The sequence below is a fragment of the Ictalurus punctatus genome, chromosome 18 (genome assembly GCF_001660625.3).
Source record: "Ictalurus punctatus breed USDA103 chromosome 18, Coco_2.0, whole genome shotgun sequence".
NCBI lineage: Eukaryota > Metazoa > Chordata > Actinopteri > Siluriformes > Ictaluridae > Ictalurus > Ictalurus punctatus.
The window spans coordinates 1,471,797-1,498,853 of record NC_030433.2 but is presented as its reverse complement, the minus strand read 5'-3'; the positions used below and the strand labels follow the sequence as shown (position 1 = coordinate 1,498,853).

General features: G+C 41.5%; 1 protein-coding gene across 1 annotated transcript; it reads right to left on the bottom strand.

The window, feature by feature from the left end:
- Positions 1 to 6: 6 nt before the first annotated feature.
- On the bottom strand, positions 7 to 23,814 carry camsap1a (calmodulin regulated spectrin-associated protein 1a). Its single transcript, XM_053687858.1, has 18 exons — positions 23,503 to 23,814; positions 21,229 to 21,353; positions 16,894 to 17,156; positions 16,205 to 16,372; positions 15,557 to 15,637; positions 13,338 to 13,479; positions 12,463 to 12,602; positions 11,082 to 11,178; positions 10,481 to 10,646; positions 7,940 to 8,019; positions 7,326 to 7,410; positions 5,280 to 7,215; positions 3,948 to 4,084; positions 3,336 to 3,523; positions 3,078 to 3,174; positions 2,783 to 2,904; positions 2,375 to 2,493; positions 7 to 1,869 (listed from the first exon to the last, which is right to left on the bottom strand). The coding sequence occupies exons 2-18, from the start codon at positions 21,350 to 21,352 to the stop codon at positions 1,579 to 1,581; spliced, it is 4,236 nt and encodes a 1,411-aa protein (XP_053543833.1). The 5' UTR covers position 21,353; positions 23,503 to 23,814; the 3' UTR covers positions 7 to 1,578.
- Positions 23,815 to 27,057: the final 3,243 nt, after the last annotated feature.

Here is a 27,057-nt window from a genome sequence, read left to right as displayed (position 1 = left end):
CCCCCCCCCCACACACACACACAAAATTAACTTCATAATCTTACTTACCCAAATTTGAAGCACTTCATACTGTCCCTGGAAATCCAAATAAGCATAAAAGTAACTATAAAAGGATTTCGTAAGGTTCTGGGGTTCAGTCCGGAGTTATGCGTGAAGATGAATTGAAACGCTTCCCATTTGAATTTCACTCCAATCACTGCACAGGGATGTCCACTGCAAGGATGTAATAAATAAACAAACAAACAAACAAACAAACAAACAAACAAATACATGAAAAAGAACAGGATTTATACAAAACCGACGTTGCTTGAATAATTTATTCATTTATCAGGGCTCCTCTTTAAAATAAATATGTGAAAAAGTAATAAAAGAAAAAGTAAAGCTAAAGTCTTTACAGTCTATACATTTATGTTAAACGAAGAACTGCACGCGCACACACGCACGCACACGCACGCACACGCACACGCACACACAAACACACACACACACACACACACACAACATAACCAGAGAGTTTCCATGACAATCATGTTGCTCAGTGAAGAATTGCAGAAGTACATCAATACTGTCAGTGGCCTCTGAAAAGAACAGACTAACACTGAATGGAGGAGGGGGTGAAGTGGAGGACAAATCAGACAGCGAACACAAATACATTCCTGTCCCATGATAAAAGCTTTTAAATTGTGATTAAAGTAATCCACAAAGGCCTTCACCTCACTTCAGCATCTAACCATACTAACTACTCCAAAACACACACACACACACACACACACACACACACATTTTCATGTGCTTTTGCAGTTTTGCACATAGCACTGGTCATAGTGCATTGCTATAGTGAGCATTATTAGAGAAAAAGAATCAGCAGCGTAGAGGTAACAAAAAACCCAACACACACAGACACACACTTTTTAGTGTGTGTTAAGTCAAGCACGGGTGTGTGTGCATCTGTGTGAGTGTTCAAAGTGAAATAATACTACAGTACAACCGAACCCATCTCTTTCCGAACTGAAAAAGTGCCACATGCGGTTAAAAAAAACAACAACAAAACACTGAACAAAACAAAACAAGTCGTGACACTCTTTGTCAGAGACATGCCCCACCCCTTCAATGCCAGGTGTGCTCATATTTTGAGGGTCATGTGACCAGTGAGGGTGGAGTTAAGGGTTCCATATGCAAATCAAGGCAGCGCGGTGATATCATGGTTCCGCGGCTCTATTTCGTAAATCTCAGCTTCACGGTGACGCTCACCTGCGCAGACACGCCCGTCATGCACACCGAATCCATCACCTGCAGTCGGTATGACAGCGAAGAGTGCAGCAGTAGCTAATAGGACACAGCCAATAAGGAAGCACGATTCCGGAGCTAATACTGTAGGTGCGCGAGAAAAGAGCGCGTCACTTCCTCTTGGAGTCGCTGGCACGCCTGAGCTGCAATACGCTGTTATGGATTGGGTCGTTGAGAGTCGAGCTACACTGGCCCAGGAGCTTATAGGAGATGACCAATAAGGAAGCTTAATTCAGGAGCCAATAGGAATGCGAGAAGAAAAAGAAGGAAAAAAAAAAAAAGAAGTGTTTTTCATTTCCTCTTGGAGGAGCAGTGTCGTTTGAGCTGCCACAGGTGGTTGTGGATGGTGATGGCGTCCACGCTGGCAGAGACCGTCTTGGTCGGGATGACGGTAAACTGCTTGCGGTCCGAGCTGTATTTGAAGAGTGTGTCAATCATTTTGCGCGTTATGGCGCGTGGGCCGGTTCCCGACAGCTTTATCAGCTCCTCAGAGTCAGGCATGAACGCATAAAGTGCCCGGAACTGGCAGCCGCCATCACGGAACAGGATCATCAAGTGATTGGCCTCACACCGCTCGATTTCCTAAAATAAACAACAAGCAACAACCTTAAAGGCATACATTAGTGTTACTTCAAACTAATCCAGAATCTCCCGCATCTGTAGAATACATCTAATCACCACGGACAAGAATTTCGATGTTTTCTTGTACTGAGGAAAGGAAGTAATGTATGGAATACCTCATAAAACGTTTGCGAATGAAGCACGTGTTCAAGAGAACAAAACCGTCACTTAAAGGTAAACTGACGCATCCAGCTCTTCGCCATTTGTACTTTTTCGGAGCCGATTACCCAATCACGTGATTGGATGAGGCAAGGTCACATGAGTTTGTTTGATGCGCAGTGAGGAATCTATCCGGTAAATGTGTTTCCATCATAGTTTCTGCGTACCTCTTCTTATCGAACGCACAAAATAATCCGCCTCAAGAGCGCGTACAGCTTCGAAAGTGTTCGTGAGAATTCTGGCCGCACGTTCGTAAACCGTGTATCGTGTGTGTGTGTGTGTGTATTACTCCAGTTAGATGAATCACCTCTAACACAGCATTCTTCTGGGCTTCGTTGACCTTGCCAGCCAGACAGCAGTGGGCAATGGCATTCTGGATGATCAGCTTATTGGACTTAGCGCTGGGCTCCTTAAACAACCTCAGGCCTAAAACAAGCAAACAGCAAGCATGTTAATCAAAGTGTGTGTGTGTATGTCGGGGGTATCAGTTTTTTTAAATCTTGCTGTGGACCAAAATGTCCCCTCCTCACAAGAATAGGAACCTTTGGCGGGTCCCAACAAGGAAAACGGATTATTTATTTATTTATTTATTTATTTGTACAAAAACTGCAGCTTTTATTTAAAATCCTTAAATAGCCAACATGTTTCTTTTTGGTTATTGTGGATCGAGTTAGACTGAGGTGTAGCACAGCTGTGTGTGTGTGTCGAAGTCTACCGCTGTACTCTGCTGTAGAGGCAATGGAGGAAGCTGTCGAACCGTTGTCCCAGTCTCTCTCCATGTTCCTGCTAGCATTACGGCTTAACATAGGAAACGACTCCAGTGAATCACCTCCACCTCTGTCACACACACACACACACACACATCAGGTGTGTTCTTCTACCACATCACAATCACATTTCAATCTACACATGAATGTTCTTCATCTTATTTCTTTCTCTTTCTCACAGTACTTAGGAATGACAAGCATCCTTCTCACATACACACACATACTGTATACACATTCACCGACCTCTGTGAGCCTCCTCCCGAGGTAACGCTGTCTGCTTCAGTAACAGCAGATGCCAGAGAAAGAGAGGAGCCAGATGGAGCAGCACATAAACTTACAGCTAGAAATACAGAGAGAGAGAGAGTGAGAGAGAGAGAGAGAGAGAGAATTATGAAAACGTTATCAAAAACCTGTTAATCACACTGTACAATTGCTCAAGCACATCATTTTCCATTTTGTAAATTGTGTATCATATACAGCGTAGAGGCCAAACTGTCGTACGGGTGGTGGTGCCGGATTGGCCGCGATGGACTGATTTGGGGCGGGGCCTCCTGCGGTGCGGGCGGGGCTTGGCCACTCCCTGTTCTTCCATCAGTTCTTGTTGTTTTCTGCGCAGATATTCCTGCTTGATGAGATCCCTTCGTGCCTTTTCCTCCTCCTTACGCATGCGCTCCTCCTCTGCCTTACGCCTGACGTATAAACACACACACACACACACACACACACACATACTGTACTGTAGAGGCGGGGAAGGGTCCATGATCATTTTTTAACAATCGGGTACGCTAGTGACCAAGAAAATGTTTAGCCGTGATTTAGCAACTACGTTTTTAAGTGTATTTTCAATCTAAACTTGCTATTGTTTATATAAACTACAGTAGTATTATCTAATAACGATGCAAAACAAGCGGCATTTGCGAACAGGAGGTACTTTTTGGAGAAAAAAAACTAATCAACCCTGTAACATATTTATTTACTTATTTAGGATTATATCATCAGCGCTGCGTGTCTATTCTCTGCATTCGCATTTAGCGGACACTCAAACACAGACTGAATTTGAATGCCAGTTGTCTTGATGTCTTTCACACACGGAAGACACAAACACAAATGTACCTGGCCTCATCTCGTTTGAATTCTGACTCCGCCTCCAACTGCTGCTTGCGCAGACGTGCCTCCTCTGCCTTCTTCTGTTGCTTCAGCAGGAATGCAGCACGCTTCTTCGCCAGCTCATCCGCTGCCTTCTGATCATCCTATACGCACACACACACACACACGTGAAAAAAATAAGCACATTCCATAGAAATTCTTGGCTTTTTGGACATGTTTGGACAAACACTTCAAGCAAATACCCTTGGCCTCAGGAGCTAGTATTGCCCCCTTTAGCAGAAATAACTCCGTGTAGGCGTTTTGCGTAATTGTCCACCAGGCTTGCTGGAATTTCTGACCACTCTTCCATGCAATTTTCTTTCAGCTGCAAGATGTTTGAGGGTTTTCCTGCATGTACGGCCCGTTTCAAATCCCCCCCCACAACGTTTCAATGGGATTCAAATACGGGCTTTGACTAGGCCATACCATAACCCTCCGTTTCTTCTTCTTGAGCCATTGCTTGGTGGATTTGCTCGTGTGCTTAGGATCGTTATCCTGTTGAAAGGACCTCTCAGTTTGACTTCAACTTTCGGACACATTATCTTCAAGAACTCTTTGATATGATGAAGAATTCATAGAATTCATGAATCAACGAATGCAAGCTGCACAGTCCCTGAGGCAATAAAGCAACCCCAAACCATAACATTTCCTCCACCGTGCTTCATAGTTGGTATGAGGTGCTTCTCCTGAAAAGCTGTCTTTGGTTTGCGCTAATATATATATTATTAATTGCAATTAAAACCTTTGCACTCTTTGTATTGTGCCAAAGAATTCGTGTTTAATCAGCAAAGCAATCCAACAGAGAGACTTGAACACACTCGCACTCTGTGTTATAACTAATTATTTACATCAGCCATTCTTATACTATCCATCCATCCATTTTCCATATCCTTTTTGCTTATCCTACACAGGTTCAAGGAGGAGCCTGGATCCTACCCCAGGAAACTTGGGGCACAAGGTAAGGAACGCCCTGGACAGAGTGCCAATTCATCACAGGGCACAACTGCACACACATTCACACACCCGTTAACACACTACGGACAATTCGGAAATGCCAGTCAGCCAACAGCGCATGTCTTTGGACTCGTGGAGGAAACTGAAGTAGCCAGAGGAAGCCCCCAATGCACGGGGAGACCATGCAAGATCCATGCACGTGGTGAGGAGGCGGGATTCCCCAACCCTTTATCATACCTTCTTTTATAAATTTGGACTTTTCCCACCACATTCAAATCTAAAAACTCGTTAGCGTTTGTTTCATATAATAAAAAACAAAACAAGAGGATACACTATTACTGTTACCTTGAAGAAAAATCCTAGTCCTGATTTTTGCTCGCCAGAGTCAGGTGCGTCAGCCAGGTCAGACAGGGCCACCTCGATCAGCTGGGCTTTCTTCTCTTCACACTGATCCACAATGGTTTCCTTTCCAGACACACTTTGCTCTTCCACTGCTGGCGATTCTAGTTTGGGCAACTCTGGAGCCTCAGACTTTTGGTTCCCAGAATCATGGAGACGGAATGTGGTATTTCGTACCACGCCTCTGCCAGGGCCGTGTCCAGTTGCCTTGGCCACATCCTCTTCGTCGTTCTCTGCTCGGGGCGTCCTGCAGTCCGTAGGTGTTCTGGAATCAGTAGTGGGTGTCCGGGCACTAACTTTTGAACTTGCTCGAGTGCTGTTCTCCTTGCTAAGCTTAAGCTCTAAAGGTTTGGTTCGAGTGCTACGAGACGAACTTAACTTGGGAGGTCGTCGAGTCGCAGTGGACATCTCTAAGAACTGCATAGACGCTCGGGGCTTAGCCTCAGGAGACTGAGGTTTCATCATGTATTCCTGTGGTGGAGACTTCAGGGTTTGTTTCATGAGCAGCTCCTGTTGGACAGACAGCTGCATCATCTGCTGCTGGATTGTACCAATCGCGTCATTCAAGAGCTCAATTGAGCGGCTACAATCACTCAGATCTAAGTCTTCACCCACTTCCTCCACATCCGCCCCTTCACCCATGCGATTATCCCTCTCTAATCCACAAGCGGCTGCAGGTGAAACTGAATCCTCCCACAGTTTTCTTGACTCTTTATCCAGGTTTTCCTCAGTTTCCTTGCTCTTAGCCTTCAACACCTCCATGCATGTGTCATCCTTTGTCAGTTCTTTCTCGTTCATTGCCACTAATTCCTGTTTGGCAAGATGTGGCAGTGTATCGCCGCGCCCCTTCTTAACCACATTAAGGAAAGCTGCTTTACCCAGCTGAAGCCTCTGCCGTGCTGCCAGCACCTCCATCTTCTTCTTCTGAGCCTCAATGGCACGACGCTTATCCTCTAGCTGCAGTCGCAGGTGGACAAGGTCCGAGGCGACGCCTCCTTTTATGTCGGGACTCAAGGTGCCACTCTCGGAGCCATCAGGAGTGGTAGCATGTGAGCTGCTAGCACTGCTGTAACCATCATGCACAGTGGTGCGGTGCAATCTTCGCTCTGCAAAGCTAGTCATACGGCTAGAGACGCTGCTAGCCTGCGAAAGTGAGCTTGGACACGGGCTACAACGTTCACTGGTGCCATCTTTGTCATCTTTGTCGTGCTCACACACTCGCACATCCTCGCACAACTTTGCCGACTCATCTTCTTCTTGTCGGTGACCTCGGCACTTTAACTTTTCACCTTGACACATTAGAGTGCTTTCAAGCACTTTCTCTTCTAGATCATCTTCCCCTTCTTCATCCTCAGTCTCTGACTCTGAGGCTCCACCTACCCACTCATCTTTTCCATGTCTCGGAAGCTCACAGTTTCCATGTAGGAAGAAACCACCAGGTTGCACAGAGTTGATGTTTTCTGGTTCCACAGTGTCAACGGTCATGAAACTTTGGTTTATTATTGTGTGGTCAACGGGCGAGTGTCCCCCTCCTCGTCTCTGGATTTGCCCCTCGCCACTTTCTTCTCGTTTACTGACCACTTTGATTTTCTCCTTATTAGGTCGTAAGACAGCCGGCTGCAGTGGCTCCAGGAAGAAGCTCTCTGGCTGGGGCTCTTTGAACCCAGCCATTCCCCTGGGTCCTATAATGGCCACAAGCACCTCATCCTTTACCTCACTGTCATTGTTGTGTGCTGTTTCTGGGGAAGGCTGACCATTGACATGGTGTCGAGGAGTTACAGAGATGACATTGGAAGCTAAACTGTCTTTGCTGATGGAGCGTGTTAAGCTGATGTTGTCACTACCCACACGCTCCCACTCCAACTCCAACTGAGAAATTGGTCTACAGAAAGAAAGAGATGGAGAGACACCGCATTCAAAGTTGGAACATAAGTTGAGTTCAAATGTTACGCCAGTATTCTTTACATGGATTTCTGGGCTTTGACCTCTTACCTTTGTTTTCTCTCCATCCAGGCCAGCCGGGATCCAGGACTGTGTCTATCCATGCGCGAGAGAGAACTAGACCTGTTCCTGAACTCTACACACACACACACACACACACACACACAAAAGTCTGAGATACAGTGGTCTAATATTTCATTATTCATAATCTGAGATTATGTCAGCATCTGCCACACAAATCCCTTTGGATGAGCTGTTACTATCGGTACTGTCCAAGTCGTGTGCTACACGGAAATAATGCACACTTACTTCCTGGGCAATCCAGTTTGAGAATTCAATGGTATAAGAAGTTATAATAGCTTGGTTATTATTTGCTAAATGATAGAGATAAGGTTTAGATATCGTTATAATGTAAGTGATTACAGGAACTAACACGTCTTGTGGACTTTGCACAACCAACTATAATCTTTAATTATGATTAAATTACGAATAATAATGATGTGATGCCAAATCGCTGTTATATAAGCAGAATAACACAATATTAAATAAAAATAAATACACATTTTAAAAAATAATAAAAATAGGACACCCTCTACATCTGCCTACTGCATATATGTTTGTAAGACTTTACCTAATTTGTGTAAATAAGAAGAATGCATAGTTACCTGTAGTGTCCTCCCCCTGGACAGGATTCTGTTGTCTCTGTTTCAGTGAAAGGAGCGAGTAGGAGGTGCTTGCTTTGGGCCTGCAAGAATTTTAATAAACACACAAACTATTATATATATATACCGTGCATGCAAACTATACCAGATACAGAAATACTGCAGTTACTTGCATCATTACTTGGCTCTTTACATCTGGAAGCTACCACAAAGTAAACGCTTCAGAGAAAAAAAAAGATCTGCAACAGTCCTAGGATAAATTACAATGATTACAACAGAGCCCGGGCATACTAACGAATCAGGAACTTCTTTACGACTCGTTTTGTGAAACTGGAGGTTTACACAGGGACACGGGAAGGCATTTACCCTGAGGGTGCTTGAATTTTAAGCAACATACAATCGCTTGAAAAGGCCCAAATCCGGAGCTGAATTACAGAATCTGTATTACACATCATTTCGAATTCAGAATTAGACAGGAATTAAGTGAGGTGAAAAGCAAAAGGGTTTGACATGCAAAATTAAATATACTGTATCCAGATGATCGTGGACACCAAGCACATCACACAGGGAAACCACTTTGTTATTCAAAGTAAAGTGTCTTGGTGACTCTCGGCTAGAAATTTCTCACCCTCCCTGGCACCGCTTTGGAAAAGCAGGAGGGTGTCATAGGAACTCACACAGCACACTAGCGTATATGGCACATTACAGCTTGAGACAGTTGAATGGTGAAGTTTTCTGTTGGGAGACAAAAATATCTAGCACCCTGGTATAACAATCACACGTGCATTAAAACAGGCAACTCGAAAATTAGCACGTAAATGCCGTCAAGCTAAATTGGCAGTATTCCAAACTGCATGAAAGGAGAGCCTCCTGATCTATAGAAAGGCCCTTAGTGCTGCTAGATCAACAAAATTCTCCACCGTAATAGAAGGTAACAAAAATGATCCTAAATTCTTATTTAATACTCAAACTGCTTCTTATCGGGACACAGAATGATGTCATGCTCTGCGTTCATATATATAGCAGTGGTTCAGCACAAGCACTTAAGAGTGCTCTCATTATTCTATCCTGCTTTATTCTATCCTGTATTAACCATCTTTCTGTAATAAACCTTTTTACCTTCAGCGGACGAGTCTGCGAGTGTTGTCTAGTTTCTATGACAATCTGGCGTCTCCTGGCTGGGCTGCGTGAGTCTTTTCAGCTTTTCTGGACAACAAGCAAACCGGACTACGCTCGTGGAAAGGTTTCACCATGAAGTCCGTGTTGACGCACAGGCGGTTTGCCCTTTGTCGTGCAGAGTGAAAGACCGACGCAGCCTTACCACTGACCGTAGGAATCTTCAAGTATTTAGAATTAGAATTTTGAATTTTATGAAGTTATAGTGTATTGCTGTCCCTATGGAAGGGAGTCAATGATTTAGAATTAGAAATTTATGAAGTCATAGTGTATATAGTAGTGGTTCAGCACAAGCACTTAAGAGTGCTCTCATTATTATTATTCTATCCTGCTTTATTCTATCCTGTATTAACCATCTTTCTGTAATAGACCTTTTTACCTTCAGAGGACGAGTCTGCGAGTGTTGTCTAATTTCCACGACACTATATACCTAAGTCCTAGCAGTTATCAAACCCCTGATTAAAAAACCTGACCTCAAGCTCTATAGGCCAATATCAAACCTCCCTGTTATCTCCAATATCCTAGAAAGGGTTGCAGTAAAACCTACATAGGAATAACATTCATGAAATCTATCGGTCAGGATTTAGGCTTCCGCATAGCACTGAGACAGCGCTGGTTAAAGTGGTAAATGACCTACTACTGTCCTCTGTTCAGGGTTAAAAAGTACTATACAAAGCAAATGCAATTAAATTGAATATTATTTTAGCAACTGCATTTCCATGCAAAAGGAATCCTAAAAGTCGAGGGGTGCTGCAGCACCCTCAGCTCCGCTACTTCCCGTGTCCTTGAGTTTACCTAATAAATCGCCAGACAATTACCAACTCAGTAATCAATTCTTGACATACACATAAGAAGGCACGGAGTACAGAACACAAAGCAAACATATAAAAGACATACAGTGGTGTCCAGAAGTCTGAGGCCACTAGTGACAAGGCTTCGGTTTCAATTTAACACAAAGGTTTTCATTAGAAATGTCATTATTAGCAAGAACTTGAGTGAAAAGTAGAATCTTAGAAATATTTACATGAATTTCTTAGCATTTGGTATGTCCCCTTTATGCTTTAATGACAGTGCGCACTCAAGCTGACCCAGACTCCACAAGTTTGTGTAAAACATGATCCATGTTAGACCAAATCCATCATTGTGTTGTCCATCAACATGTGCTTCAATGGGAGGGATCTGACTCACGGAAAATCAGAACTTTTGTACAGGAGTGAACAAGTTTAATATCACAAATCTAAAGCGTGACCTTTCTGTTTGTTTCTAGTTTATAAAAAAAAACAAAACAGATTTTCAATATGGTCTCAGACTTTTGGACCCCACTGTATATAAGCACACAGAGAAACACTAGCTAGACAAGAGACTTACCCAGATGCAGATTCCTCCAGGGGGCGGTAATACCTGATACAGGTGTCATTAACAGGGCCTGTCGCCAAGGAGTCCACTGAGGGGGAGGAGCTTAAGAAGCTACGCTTTGTGAAGTTTGAAACAGGTATGTGGGGGCGGGAGCTCTTCGGCTGTGCCAAAGCTCTAACTGCAAAGTGCAATAATCAAATGTCAATCGACCAACCAGACAGTTCTGTAGACCTGCCATGAGTTCTGTAGAACTGTTTTACTGGCAAAAATCAAGAGAAGTTCTTTGCCTTTCATGCTGATTTCCTTTCTGCCCACCCAAATATATGCATGAAAAGATTTTTGGGAGCATGTAGCGGTTTTGTGTTCAAATAAAAATCTGAATGAGAATGATAGAAATTACCTAAAGGAATCATGCTGTCATCATATGTGAATGTTAATGTTAGTACAATCATGTTATAGATTTCATGTTTTTTTTTTTTGTTATAGCAGGAAATTATTGCGTGCAAAAAGAGCATTCTGATATTTTTATGTAGACAAACGCATAAATATTTTATATCGACAAACAAAACAATATGTATTTTGTACAGGAATTCATTCTACATGTGTTTCTCACCTTCTTTGATGTCTTGTAGATCTTTGGGGTTCACAAAGTCTGGTGACATCACCTCGAACCACCAAAACAGCTCTGCTATGTAAACCATCACATTGTGCTGCAGGGAACAAAATTAAAATAGCTGTATTTGTGTATATGGTAAAAACCATGACAGCTGCCATTGGAAAATTTTTTTGAATTTGTGACTGAGTCCATACTTGCCATTTAGACTGTAATTCTAAGTCTAGGTCACATACATACAGAATGTTCTTACATTGCGTAGGTGAGTAAGAAATATGTGAGATAAAGTGAGATGTGAAATAAAAACAAGGTCAAAGTAGTGAATGTGAGGTAAAATCGTGAATTTGAGGGGAAACCTAGCGAAAGTAGTGAATGTGAGGTAAAAAGTGTGAATGTGAGAGGTGAAAGTAGTGAAAGTGAGGTAAAGGCAGAGAATGTGAAGGGCAAAATGAGTGAATATGAGGTGATAGTAGTAAATGTGAGGTAATGTAAAGAATGTGAGGTAAAAGTTGAGAATTGTGAGCTAAAAATAGTGAATGTGCATGGTAAAGTAGAGAATGGGGAAAAACCTTGTGAAATTGAGGTAAAACTTGGGAATGTGCTGTAAAAGTAGTGAAAGTGAGAGGTGAAAGTAGTGAACACAAGGTGAAAGTATTAAACGTGAAGTAAAGTAGTGTATGTGAAGTAAAAGTAGAGAATCTCAGGTAAAAGTAGGTAATGTGAGGTATAAGAAGAGAATTGTGAGGTAAAAGCAGTGAATGTGAAAGGTAAATTTAATGGATGTGAAGTAAAAGTAGGTAATGTGAGCTAAAAGTAGTGAATATGATATATATCTAGAGACTGTCAGGTAAAAGTAAAGATTGATAGGTAAAAATAGTGAATATGAGGTAAAAGTACTTATTTTGAGTGGTGAAGTAGTGAATGTGAGAGGAAACCTGTTGTGAATGTGAGGTAAAAGAAAGGGACGTGAAAGGTAAAAGTAAGGAATTGTGAGGTAAAAGTAGTGAACGTAAGACTTAACTAAAGAATGAGTGTTATATTCAGTGACTGTGAGGTAAAAGTAATAAATAAAAAATGTAAGAATGTGGGAAAGATAAACACTGTGAATGTCAAAGGCAAAAGCAGGGGGTGTGAGGTAAGAAAAGTAAATGTGAGGTAAATGTAATGAATGTTAGGTAAAAGTATGGAATGTGAGGTAGAAATGATTCAATTTAAAAAGTAATATTACTAGCGGTAAAAGTAATGTAAGTAGAGGTAAATGTAGGAAATGTAAGGTAGAGGCATTGAATATGAGAGGTAAAAGTTCATTTGAAAGTTTTACAGAATTTTTCTATAGTAAGCAACACTCCATAAGTGTGTGTGTGTGTGTGTGTGTTCCTACCTTTAACACTGCTGGAGCATATAGTAAGTCTTCAGTGCGCAGATACAAACAGCGGTTCAGATACTCATTGGAAAACTCACTTAGGAGCTGAATATTATACACACTGTCAGACAGTGACAAAACTTCCTTCAAGCAGATATCTGAGGACAAATGAAAGAAACAGTCCAAATTAATTACCTCGTTTGTCTCGTTTTTTGTTGTTATTTGACAGATATAAGCATGTGTTCCACTGATTTGCTCACCTTTCTAGATGTTGTGCAATCATGGAGGTGTATGCGCCCTTCCCCATTTACATTTAGAGTTATTATTGCACCTAGTGGTCAAAAACGGGAACTGCAACAAATGCTAATAGAGCCTCACTGGGGCATGAATCACAGTGCACTGGGGACATTTTCAGTGGACGAGGAGCAGCGAACAGATCAGCTAATGACAGGTTTGCTAGGGTCACATCTTTTTAGTCAAAACTCTGCGAGTTCAAATATACTCTGTGCCTGCCCAGAGCTTGTTTCATGACTTAAAAAAACCCCAAAACGGAATTAAATCTAATACATTTCCACAAACAAATGCTAAGTGTACGACAGTGCAGACAGCGTGTTTATGAGTACACTTGCTGTATGAAACACAGTTGAACAAAGTTACGTACATAAACACTCAAAATGAGCTGTATGCTGTATGACTATGTCACCTCTCAACTGCCTATTACAGGCTTATTCTGAAATTTCATTAGATAGTAGCGTATAGCAAAAGTCAAGTGTGACAAGTGTGAAATTTTCTTATGAGGCTATGCCATTAATAATATCGGCCTTCCCCACCAAAATCTATGGTCATGAGTCGGCTCATGATGTGTGTGTGTTTGTGTTTGTGTGAGTGTATACCTTCTAGTCTCATGTATTCAGGGCAGTAGTAATGAATGATGGTCAGCAAGGCGGCACCATCACATAGGTCTTTCATCAAATCCTCCACCACTGGCAGGTGAGGGAGAATACGACTGGACACATGGTCTCTACGGTAACGTACCTAAGGATGTGACGAGAAACAGAGATCAAAGTACACACACACACTTACTCCCCTTACAGAGCATTAAATATTAAGGACATACATCCCTCTTACAAGAGTAGACCTTCATGTCTTAACATACTGTATAATACACATGTAATCCTACAATAGTTAGTGTTTTAACAAGTTTTTAAAAACGTAAAGTCCTATTTTTTTCACACATGTGAGCAACACAAGTCGTTTTACCTGCTTGGTTGCTGAGTCATATGTGTTAAACTTGTTTAGATCCCGGTGTGATTGCTATGTGATCTTTCTCTCTTTTTTTCTCCACAGACTTATACATCAATGCAAATGAAATAAAATAATTTTTTTTTAAAAACTATCACCATATTAATCAGAAGATGGCAATCCTGCCCCACAATGCAATGCGGCATATATTCCCAACATAACAGCAAGGCATGAGTAAGTAAATAAATAAAACGATGGATGAGTAAATGAACGGATACTGTACCACACGAGCAAACTCCACTGGCTCCAACATGCAATGGGCCAACGCATTCATAAAGTCAGGCTGACAGAGCGGGTGAAAAGAGATGAGGACACAGGCACATGCAGACAAAGAAAAGAAAGAAAGAGAGAGAACGGAATGAGGAAAACGATAGGGCAAAGATAGAGAGAAAAAAATCAGAGACACCAGACAGATGGAGAGACAGAGCGATAAATGCATGTGCTTGAATGAGCGATGTGTTATGGCAACATGGACCATGACTACATGATTACAGAACTAACAACACACCAACCTCCCTGCCCTGCCCCGCCCCACACACTCACACACACACAGACACGCAATCAAGTGTAATGCAGGAGGCAGAGAGGAGGCGCCATGTCACTTACAGGCACGAGCTTCCAGTACCATTTGGAGGGAGACTATCCAACAGGAAGGGGCAGGGCAAAGAAGACAAACAGGAACAGTAGCAAAAAGGTCAAAGGTGAAAGGTTAAACATCAAGCAGGTGGACAGGAACAGCATCGAATAGATTAGAATAGCGTAGGACCGCTTTAATCTGATCAGAGGGCAGGGTAAAATAAAACAGTCACCATACTCAGTGAACGAGGGAATCCAGGGGAGGAGCATGCTATTTTGTCATTCTGGCCATTTGTCACATGACAGTATATGAGTCTAGATTCAAAGCCAGCTACTTCTTAACATCACTGACTGTTGAAGCATGGCTGATTCATGTCAACAGTAGGCTACCACAGGCTCAGTAGGGATGGGGGCAAGGCTAGAGGTGGCTTGAATGAAGACTGACACATTTCTTAACCGAGTGTGTGTATAGGAGTGCATATACTTCATATGGAGATGGAATTGGGTTGGCTTCCACGAACAATATGACACAATTGAAGAGCAAACACACATCGTGCAGTACGCACTCGCTATGTTGTGCATGTGGCAGCTGGGTAAACTTCAAGGACGAACACACTACGTGGTCAAGCCTGTGACTGTTTATTACAAACGAGCCATGCCCAAACCGACTCACTCAAACATGGCCGACTTTCAGAAGCAGCTTTCGGACACAGACGCCTTGATGAGTCTTTGTAAAGCCATTACAAAGACACGCAAATGGTTTTAAATGCATTGCATAGGTTTCGCTAGCACGCTAAACTCGCTTTCCTCAACCCTCAGTTTATTTAATGGTCTCACATACCACCTGAGACCGTGTTTTGTTTGTAAATACGGAATCAAATACACAGTTCTTCCTCTTCATTTGTTTACGTACTTCTTTCTGTCGTTCTGTAAGTTGCCAAGAAAGTTTACTAGCGCCACCTGCTGTACTGGAGCGAGTATGCAATCTTCAAAGCTCTCGAAGGTGGTTACCTCACAACGTAAGCCTCGCAGATGTCATCATCGCATTAAGTACGCTGAGGCCGAACGTGTGCTCCGCAAAAATGACATACCATGTGATGTATAGAATAGTTTCGGTATGTTTGGTCACAAATGCATCGATTGCTTATATGGACGCACCGACCCTGAATCGATCGAGGGGACGTCTATGATTAGGTGAATGCTACAATCGTGACTTGTGATTGGTCATCTGTACCTTTTGATGACATGGCGAGTCCATCAATTGTTGTTTCAGTTTGAACTCCTTCTCACAGATCTCCCTGGTTCTTGAAATAACCTGAAACACACACACACACACACACACACACACACAAACTTTAGAAGATTAGAACTCAAGAGTCATACCAAGGAATATGGAGAAGATTTCAGGTCAGCGAGATTCAACTGCACCAATTGCAGGGAGAAAAAATTTAATTCAGTACACAAAGGTCTTGCCTTTCATCTGTAATATGAAGAATATATAAGAAAATATGTCACAGAGATTCAGCAGGGATTTGCTTTTTAAGAATTAAATGCTGACTTTCACCTTCACCCATGCATTGCTAACGTGTCGACTAGATTGTATTGCTAGAGTGTATCGACTTTATTAATAGGCGCTGTTTCAAAGAGGATCAAATGTTTGCCAACGGTTTTCCATGGGGTGTACTTATTTTTTCACATGACTGTATGTAATTTGGCCATTCAACTGTATATTAAAAAGGAGCCATTTGTTGATATATGTAATGTGATCGTAATGTCCACAGAGGAGAAAAATATAATAAGCAAGCTGCAAGCTGTCTGGTTCACACACACACACACACACACACACACACACACACACACACACACACACAGGATTACTGACCTTGTTAATCCAGAAGAGCATAGCCTCCTCCATGTGGAAGGGCCGCTGCAGTTCTTTGGTGGGGGAAAAGGTGGAGAAGCGTTTAAGACATGATACCACCTGCTCTATACTCATCATCTCCATTGTACATGCCAGCATCAGAGCATCAATCAGAGGGATGTGGGAGCTCTGTACACACACACACACACACACACACACACACACACGTTTGATGTCAATTTTTTTTCAAAACATCAAGGAAACGTGTTCAGTGAATGTGTTTTCTTTCTGTTCATGGTTTCCTGGGTTTTCAGTCACGTGTGTGAGTCTCTAGGACGTCGTATTAATCCACCATATATCACCCACACACTGCCCTCCACCATCTGCTCATTAAAAACATATTCGGTTCATTCCTGTTCCACTTTACCTCGGGGAACTGAGACGTGAACTTAAGGCAGGATTTCAGACCTGCTTCTCTAAACAGTTTACAGTTTTACTCGGCTCGGTATTGGTATAAGTGAAAATTTTGCCTATCGCGCAGCTCTAATTACACAAAGCAACACGCACACAGCAGGCTGTGAGCAGATGGTCGTCGTGTGGCCAGCCAGTTCTCCCATACTCACACACACACACACACACACACACACACCAATCATTATGCACAGATCCATTTGGCAAAAGGTCAAGGGTCAGCACTCAAACACCCTCACCATCCTGATGGGGGCGGAGATGAGGTCGTGGTGTGTAACAGGCGTGCCGTCAGGCTCCAGGACATGGATGGAGTGACGGGCGAGCACCTGCAGGACCGAGTGATGCGTGTGGCGCGTGGTCGACTGCTCGCCCAGCGAGAGGAAGGCACACACGCGCGAGTAGAGCTCAGCCGAGAGCAGAAGCTCCAGCACGGGAGGCTTAATGTGCTCAACACCATACTGATCCACATAGAATGGGTCTCTCAAATCATCCGGGACATGATCTGAAAAGAGAGAGAGCAAGAGAGAGTCAGAAAAGGGAGAGAAAAGACACAGGAGCGAAAGAGTAGGACGAGAACAGAGAGAAGAGAGGATAGACACAGGGAAAGGAACAGAAAGGAAACCGAACAGTGCAAACGTATTAGTCATCTTCTATACAGAAAAACACTTCTAATACACAAAGTCGTCAAATTACAGAATGCAGCATGTAGCATGAACGTCAGGTTTATATTCATGCGCTCGTTCGAATACGTTTGTTTCTATGGTAACGGCTCGTTCACTGGGACTCGTATGGCCGATAACGTCACGTAATCTAATCTAATAATAAACACAGTCGGTTTAGTTTACTGTAGTAAGCGAGTGCACGGGTCTGCCGTCTTGTTCGGGTTTTCAGTCTCTCTTCATGACTATGGGCATCAAAAGACTTTTCTAAAATCAGGCCAACATTAACAGTGCCTGCCATTTCGTGCCAAAACACAGCTAAGCTGCTAGATAAAGAAGGAAGCGACAGCTAGCTAGACTTATACACGACACATTTCTGAAATGAAAGCAAACAATCAAACCGAACTTTATACTTACGGTTCATTTACAATATTTACAAAGATAAAATAAGAAGACATACTGTTGTGGAGAACTGTTTTGGATTATGCGACTCAGCTAACGAGCGAGTCCAACTGGCGCTGATATTACATTTTACGTTCAGGGCATTTGGAGTGACGGCGCATGGCGGCGTTGGGGTTTGAACTCATGACCTTCCGATCAGTAGTCCAACATCTTAACCACTTGATATGTTTGAGATGCCAGGCGTGTTCGTTACTGTTCATTACTTTGATAGAGCTACCGGTCATCATAAGGAGAAGCCATGCATCTGGAGGTGGGACAAATAAAGAGTGCATTATCCAATAAAGGTTGAGATTGTTTTTTTTTTGTTGTTGTTCCTCACACTCACCCACACTCCATTCACTACCAGAAATGCACTGCTTTCGGGTGGGGGCTCAAAATGGCGTGTTTAAAACCTGTTGTGCAATGAGCGTTAATCTTTCATCCCATTAAAACACGTAGTGCTTGAAAATCCCATCGAGTCCCAGAGACACGCAGGTTTCTCCGAGTGTCCGTCAGGACATTGTCTCGGGGGGCGAACGGTGCGATACTGCAGTGAGATACTTGACTATTTAATTTGCTAAAATATTGAATTCCACCATGAATAATATGGACACTTAGGGTAAACGTTTCATTGCTACACTTTGATGAAATTTTAGTCTTAACGCAACCACCTCTGCCCCTGATCCAGCCACAGAAACACTAGCCTGAGACTGAACAGCACTGCATTACCCACAATGCTCTGCCACAGCATTATGGAGCAACTCATATTCCTGCAATGTTCTGAAAACATCTAATGTGTCTTACAATGGGGCTTACGCGACATTCCCAGCATTCCCAGGTATTACAAAAAGATAACGCTCATACAACTACAAATGTCGCAGCGATGCTAAAGGAACGTCTCTAAAATGTAACAACGTTCTCTGCACACCGAGAAAAACCTGACAAATTGAACGTCAACACCGATAAGATCATTCTAGCACGTCCACTCCAGGCAACACACCTTAAACCCCTGTTTAGGTAGAGTATTTTTACTAAGCTCCATGCTAATTATAACCATCGGCTAATCAAGCGCCTAAGTAGATTAAGCACATGACGAACTCTCATTAGCAACATATTTTAGTCTCACGGTCTAGATGATTCTTACAGTATTGAGTAACTATAAAAGCAAATGACCCCAGCAAACCGGGCGAACGAGGCAGAGCACGAGTACATGAACTCAGCATGGGTTTTCATTTAAGGGCAATCCAATACTCAGAGGTCAAAGCAGGGGGTCAGCACACAGGCAGACAAGGTAATCATAGGAATGTCCATGTTCGTAAATGGTAACAATGGCGAGGGTCTAAAGATGGAGTATAACTAGACAAATACGCATGATGCAAAGGCAGCCAATTAGCAGCCTTGTTTTCCAACACCAATAACACATTTGTTTATGGCGACATCCTCGTCCTCAAAAGCGGACACAGTGTAGTACGGATCAATGGTCACTGGATCTGTTTGGAAACAGTGTAGCCCTGATGTCTAGCCAATATTATCACATAGACCTGTGAGGGATCGTAAGGGTTTACGATCTCTCCAAGCTGAGGCACTACCTCAACATCCTTGAGGTTTAACTTCCGTGAGTTTCTGTCCTGAAGAGCTAGATATAAGGTTTTAAGGCCGGTGAGATTTGTTTGTAACGCAGCTACTTGTATTACTATCAGACGGTCTTGTAGTATGTTAAGCTAGATAAGTTAGTTAGAGCGCCTCATCTGCAACGTACGACAATCGCTTCAGTTAACGGGGTCAAAGGTCGACCAATCTAATTAGACTGTGAGGAGGATTAATCAGAGGAAGGCTGTTTGTTTACCAGAAATGAATGACGGGGAGGGGATTATGCATGCGTGTGTGCGTGTGTGCGTGTGTGTGTGTGTGTGTTGGGGTTCTGATGTACAATCTATCCCCAGCCAAGTACACACACCCGCTGGCTTCAACAAGCGCGGCGATAAACGCTCGAAATTCCTGGAAAATACTTGGTTTGAGCACCAACCTGAAAAGAACGTCCATGTCTCGCGTCCGATGCCTAAACTTTGACGACAGGAAACGAGCGCGGCTTGCAGCCTGGGAGTTAAAATATCCCTCAAAGAAGGTATACGTGTGCTCTTATCATTTTGTCTTCAGAATCTCACCCCGATCCAGAGCTGTATCTAGGATATGAACGCCCCGCCCCCTCTGTTACCAAGCTAGTCACCCAAGCTGTGTTTAGCCTGGCTAGCTTTCTGACTGGGCTCTAAAAACATAAAGTCGCCATGTTTCCTGAACAAAACCCGGCCTGTTTCATTGCCGTGCGGGTAATTATATGGTGCTTTTGTCATTTCGGAGTTCTTCGACATCGACGCCTTCAGAGAAACCAATTATATGAATTATTAATAAATCAGTGTAGCTAACCTCAGGCCATAGCTTCGTCATCTAACTGTCATTCAACTGTGACGGGTGAGGCACTGTAAAGACTCGACATTATGGAGTCATATGCATTGTTTAGCCGTTTTCACACGTTTACCGTCACATTATCAGCTAGGAACATACGCTTATTTGGCTACAAACCCCAGAGCCCGGAAACGCATAACAGGCTTTCCGGTAGGACCCAGGCGAGACTCCCGCGTTCAGGAAAAAGGTGGATAGGTAGCGACGATGAAATGTTAAAGGTGTCTTAAACAATAAATAGGGCAACGTTTCACTCTAACGATGCGAATAATGCCTAAAAACGTTTCATTTCTGCACAGTTCCAAGTTAAGATTTCCAAACGCATAGAATAATTGCAGTGAGAGACCACCCCACACACACCCGATGGTGCTATATAAGAAAACACACGCCTTTACCTAGCCTACTATAAGGACGCTTCTTATACATATCAAATGATGTTTTATAAATAACACGGTGTCGTTTCGACCGTCCCGTGGTTCAGGGAAAACGAGAAATAATAGCGATTCGTTTCTCATTGCTGATGTATTTATTTATTTATTTATTTATTTATTTATTTATTTATTTGGTAGCAGTATGTTGGCTTAAAAGCTTCCTAAGATCAAAATGAGGGCTTCTTTAAAAAAATACATCGTGTGCAGAAACAGAGCGAAAACACCTGGCAACAATATGAATCTGGGGCTAAATAGATGGTCAATCGAGTTCCTCCCTGCTTTTACATGTTTAGCTTGCTAACGTTAGTTTTTTATGTGAGGTAAAGAAAAGCGGACACACACACACACACACACACACACACACACACACACACACACACACACACACACAATGAAGCCAAGTACAATCCTCACACAACTGACCACTGCTGACTTACAATCTGGGAACAAGCTCTATGCCATTCCTGCTCTTTCCTTTCATGCTCTTGCGCTCTCCTACACACACACACACACACACACACACACACACACACACACAAGCACCCCTTGAGAAAAAGGACAGAGAGCACAAAAAACTGTTTACCTTCACCATAAGCTTTGGCAAAGAGCCAGCGTAGGTTGGCGTCGATTTTTGCCCGGGACGAGTCGTAAAGCTCCGCTGAAGCGATTTTAATCTCAAGGCCTCCATCCCCTCCATCTGCATCCATCCTTCAAACAACACAACAAACTCAGCACACATACACACACGGGAGTCAGGAGTCAGAAACAAAGGTAACACTGACCCGATTTAACCAACTTCTCTTAGAGGCCTTTAACAAATTTCTTCCCGCCTTATGTACTATAATAGTGATATGTATGTAATACATCGTCTAATATATATGATACACATAGCACCCTCCAGAATTATTGGCACACGTCAGTAGAGTTCGACCGAGAGTGGATTTTACAGATACCGATTACTGAGTAGTTTTCCACCACGTGGTTTGTGTATATTCCCTGCCAGGCCACTCTTTATTTTATTGTTGTCGTATTTTTTGTTTGTTTTTTTTGTGTCTTCTCTAAATCTTCTGCCATTGTCCTGGATGATAGTACACAGAACAGCTGCATTAGCATTTTACATCTGTCTGTCATGTTAGCTCATTTACGTGTAATTACTGTAAAGCTGATGACCAACTGTACTGTTAGCATCAAACACACGACAGGATTCCTTCCACAAAACCTGGTTGTTTTGCTAGTGAAGCTAGCGCAAACAGTAAACAATACCGGCGGGAATATGATAGTACTAAATTTATTTAGGCTAAAAAAAACAAACAAACCAAAACACTTTCCATATGCTATGAATGTAACAGCAACCATTTTATTTCTTTTCAGTTTGAACTTAACAGACACATTTATTTATTTCATACAGTGATGAACGGTTTTACACAGACACACAGGGCTGAAGTGAAAATGACAAAATACAGTTTTAGTGAACTATACCCTGGCTAATAACATAAAATATAACAGTATATAAATTTATATATATATATATATAGTACTTGCAACTTCTCATATATTAGATGTTAATGTTTGTTATATTTTTACATTATGGTATATTTGATGTTTTATTGTATAATAATAATAACAATAACAATAATAATAATAATAATAATAATAATAATAATAATAATAACAATAATAATAATAATAATATTTATATATTTAATTGCCTTTATACTTCTACCTAAACTGGCTACAGTATTTGTTATATTATTTGTTATATGTTTGTTATATTATTATATTATGCTATATTTTACATTTTATTGTATAATAATAATAATAATAATAATAATAATAATAATATATTTAATTGCCTTAATATTTCTATCTAAACTGGCTACAGTACTTGTTTGTTATATTATTTGTTATATGTTTGTTATATTATTATATTATGCTATATTTGATGTTTTATTGTATAATAATAATAATAATAATATATTTAATTGCCTTTATACTTCTATCTAAACTGGCTACAGTACTTGTTATATTATTTGTTATATGTTTGTTATATTATGCTATATTTGATGTTTTATTGTATAATAATAATAATAATAATAATAATAATAATAATAATATATTTAATTGCCTTTATACTTCTATCTAAACTGGCTACAGTACTTGTTATATTATTTGTTATATGTTTGTTATATTATGCTATATTTGATGTTTTATTGTATAATAATAATAATAATAATAATAATAATAATAATATATTTAATTGCCTTTATACTTCTATCTAAACTGGCTACAGTACTTGTTATATTATTTGTTATATGTTTGTTATATTATGCTATATTTGATGTTTTACTGTACAATAATAATAATCCTCCTCATCATCATCATCATCATCATCCGGAGCATCTCATCAGAAGAGCATATCATCATTGTACAACAAAGGCAAAATATATACACTAACATATATAAAATGTTGTACATGTTTACATAGTGATATTTAGATTACTACATGTTTTTGTTCTTTATCCTATTGCTATACATTTGAATTGGCTTGCTGCTAGCTAAGATGGCTACATTATGACAATACTAGCATTGATGTTGGATCCCTATGTACTGATAAGACATGTGGGCATATAATGATGTTTTGTATCTGCATACGGCCTGAATAAAGACACAACTGGATAAATAAATGAATAAACACACACACACACACACACACACACACACACACACTGGACTGACTGCATGGATAAATAACAGCAGTAATAACCCTACACCTGACATCTGGAAAACCACAGCGAGAAATTAAGGTCATAAAAGGTGATTATATATAATATATATATATATATATATAATAAATTACCTCCAGATGTGAACAATCCACAGTTGAGAATCTGAAGAAACACCGCTGTGAGGCTTCAACGCTCCCTGTTATAATGTAATAACTGTAAAAAGAGGCTTTTCCCTGTCCGCCTAGCAACACACTCCCATCCAGCACTGCGGCCTCCGCTACATGACAATCGGATACAGATCAAATCCGACATAAATAAAACCGATGTCCGGTATGAAAGCTACAGTGTCAGTGGAGCTGCATGTCGTGCAGAAGCTCGTCCAGCACGGCCGCTATGGATGAACGGAGCGGTGCTGTGGCTGCAGAACGCGGCTCGCCATTGGATTTGAGCAGGTTTCTTTACTATGGATAGCCAACGAGGTCACACTCTTTCTAGCGCTTAATAGGGAACATCGACGTGACGTCACGGTAGCCGGAACTCGCCGCGGCCACGCCCACTGAGCGGCAAAAAGACCGGGCGGCTTTGGCGTACAGCGTGAATTCCCATGAAAACACCTAAAAAGAGGGAAAGCTGTTGTGCGGACAGATTCAACACGGATTCAACACGGATTCGGCGCTACCTTTTCAGAACCATCCGGTCCTTTTTTTTTTACTAAGTCGAGCAGTGTAAGTTTTTCGGCAGGTGGTGTTCATGATGGACGACGACGAAGCTCTCGCCGCATGTTTCTTTTTAAACGCTGCCTGTTTCCGTCGATGAATGACGGGGGGCTCGTTCGTTCTCTGATCGTGTTTTAGCTTCACAAATATATATAACGTTTGTAAGCGGAAGCAGTGTGAGCTACAAATAAACTAGGACTAGCTAGGTTACGGGTCGCCAGATAAAATTATATAATAAAATAATATAAAAAAATTTGCACATACAAAAAGAATGTTTATTTGGTGTTCTTGTAGGTTTAATTTCTCCAAATAATCCCGCCTTGAAGTAGGACCAAGGGTCAAGCCTTTTGTATGCGTTCAGGCTTCATGTACATATAAATGTCGGGAAAACCGATTTCTGGCCACACGCCAATGTCCATGGAGGTTCTTGGGCATGTTGTAAGGGTCGCTATCGAGCCTTTAGTTTAAGCTGATAATTGTTTGTTATACTAGTGTTTTCGCAGCTTCTCCTATTAAAACCAGCCATTTTGCTGGATGTTTTGACGCTCAGTCCGGCCGAGGGGGCGTGTCCCGGCGGGAAAGTGACGTCAACGAATACCCTTTATTGTCCACCGACAGCACAAGCCCTGGATTTGTTCCTATGGATAGCCTATGAGGTCATCAAACATGTACCGATTTAAAAAAATACATTTAATGTAGAACGTCCGCAAAACAAATGAGTTTCTGTTATCACTTAGCACGCACGGATTAGTTAATCTGGGCAAACTGAAAAAAAAAAAAAGCCCGTGGGGGCTATTACTTTAGAAAGTAGGGCCACTATTTAAAAACTGAGATTTCTAGTTTGAACACTGGGTGTCACTATGATGTAAACAAAAACCCCACTCCTTTAAGCCCCTAATTAAAACGTTAGTAATGTACCTTTCACCTAGACATGGCAGCATGGAGAACCCTTCCCCGAGACTGACTTTATACAGGAGTGCCTCGCAAAACTTAACTGGGGGAAAAGATTCACAACGGGTTTTTAACATGTCCGTTTGGGTCCTGCAAGGATGCACATCTCTGTGTTTGTTGCTCGTCCTGTCTGGACACACAGCTTCTCTCCCGTTCTGTCGAGCCACACATGATTTTATGGAGATGCCAGTGATCCTGACCCTTTCTGCCTGATCCGTCCAGATGCCCTACCTGTGGTTGGAGCTCTCACCAACTGGAGGCTACATCCTGCTACTGAATACGACCCCAAGCGGTGCAGCCTGGAGATTGCTGAGGATGGTGCTGCATGAAGTACCATGGAAATGGTTTTGGACCTCAATTCCACATGGACGTTCTCACTGTGGTGCTGGAACTACGGTTGCTGCGATCGGAACTGCAATTACCACGTACAATTTTGCACTCAGGTCTCCTTTAGTGAACAGTGGATTAGTTCACAGACTTCATATAAAAACTATAGTAAACTTTCTTTAACTTTCACAGAATACACACACACACACACACACACACACACACACACACACACACATAACAGACATAACACATTCAATAACACACACCTTTGCTACCCTGTACCCTTAAAAACCAGCTGCTGCCACTGTATTAAGCTACTGTAGCTATCGAGCTCGTTGTCGAATAAAATTTATGCTGGTGTCTGTCTCCCTCTAGTGGTAGTCTGAAAGAACAACATGTCAAGAATGTAAAATCTCAAACATTAACAGCTCTTCTGTATCGTTCATTAGTGGTGCTCGAAAAGCACTAGGCTACTAGTGTTCTCTTGCATACTTATAATAATAATAATAATTATTATTATTATTATTATTATTATATTTCTTCTTCTTCCACTTTTTTTTGGCATGTAACTAGTTATTACTGATCCCTAACAGCGAATTCATGAACTGCAAGGCATTAAACTTTCACGAATCATCAGCTCTTGATTTACCCATCATTCAGCTGGAGTTGCTACACTACACTACGCCCATTACATCAATTGGCATAATAACCTTTATTCGAAATCTTCGAATGAAACTAATTGACCGCAGTAGTGTGACGGCGCATTGTAAAAGCAAAATGTTTTATTGTTTCCAGAAAAAAAAAAAAAAAAAAATTGTTTTACACGTCATCGGACAAAACGACTTCTTCTCACGGACTACAAATGCATATATCGTTATTCAGTCAGTAGTAATACATTTGATCAGTGTTTATAAAAATTTAACATCTCGGACAACCCACTGGCTGCTTGACACAAGCGCAGATGACGTCATCACAGCGCGACACATACACAACCGTGTACGTTCTTTCTCGTACGCAGACGCGCACACCTTTCTACATATCTAGTACACATGCTAGGGTATCTAGCCTCTGACAACCAGCCTGACCGTTGCATAACTCAGCTCCAGTGTGACATTACAAAACAACAATAATAATAATAATAAAAAAAAAACGCTGACAATTGTACATAACAGTTTCGCGACGGTTGTAAAAGGCAGACGGACACCTATCTACTAAAAGGAATAAATAAATCGCTTTGCTACATACACGGTGACTACACAACATCATTAGACAAACTGTACACACTGTTTTCACACAAAAACCGCGTGCTTAAAAAGGAAAAAAAAGTGTCCATTCTGTCCATTCCAAGACTTTTGTCCGTTTGTCATTCAGCTCCGTAACATAATTGAGTCATTAAGTACAAAATATCACAATCCAGTCTTTGAGTGTGTGTGTGTGTGTGTGTGTGTGTGAGAGAGAGAGAGAGAGAGACAGAGATGCGTCATATGACCAGAACCTCTGTTAAAACCATTCAAAAATCTCGGTGTCTCTCACACTTTAAGACCCTTACTACAGACATCTAAAGCTCGGGTTTAAAAGATTACATCGTTTACTTAATACTGAATCTCAAAAAAACTATATATATATATATATATATATATATATATATATATATATATATATATATATATATATATATATATAAAGTCA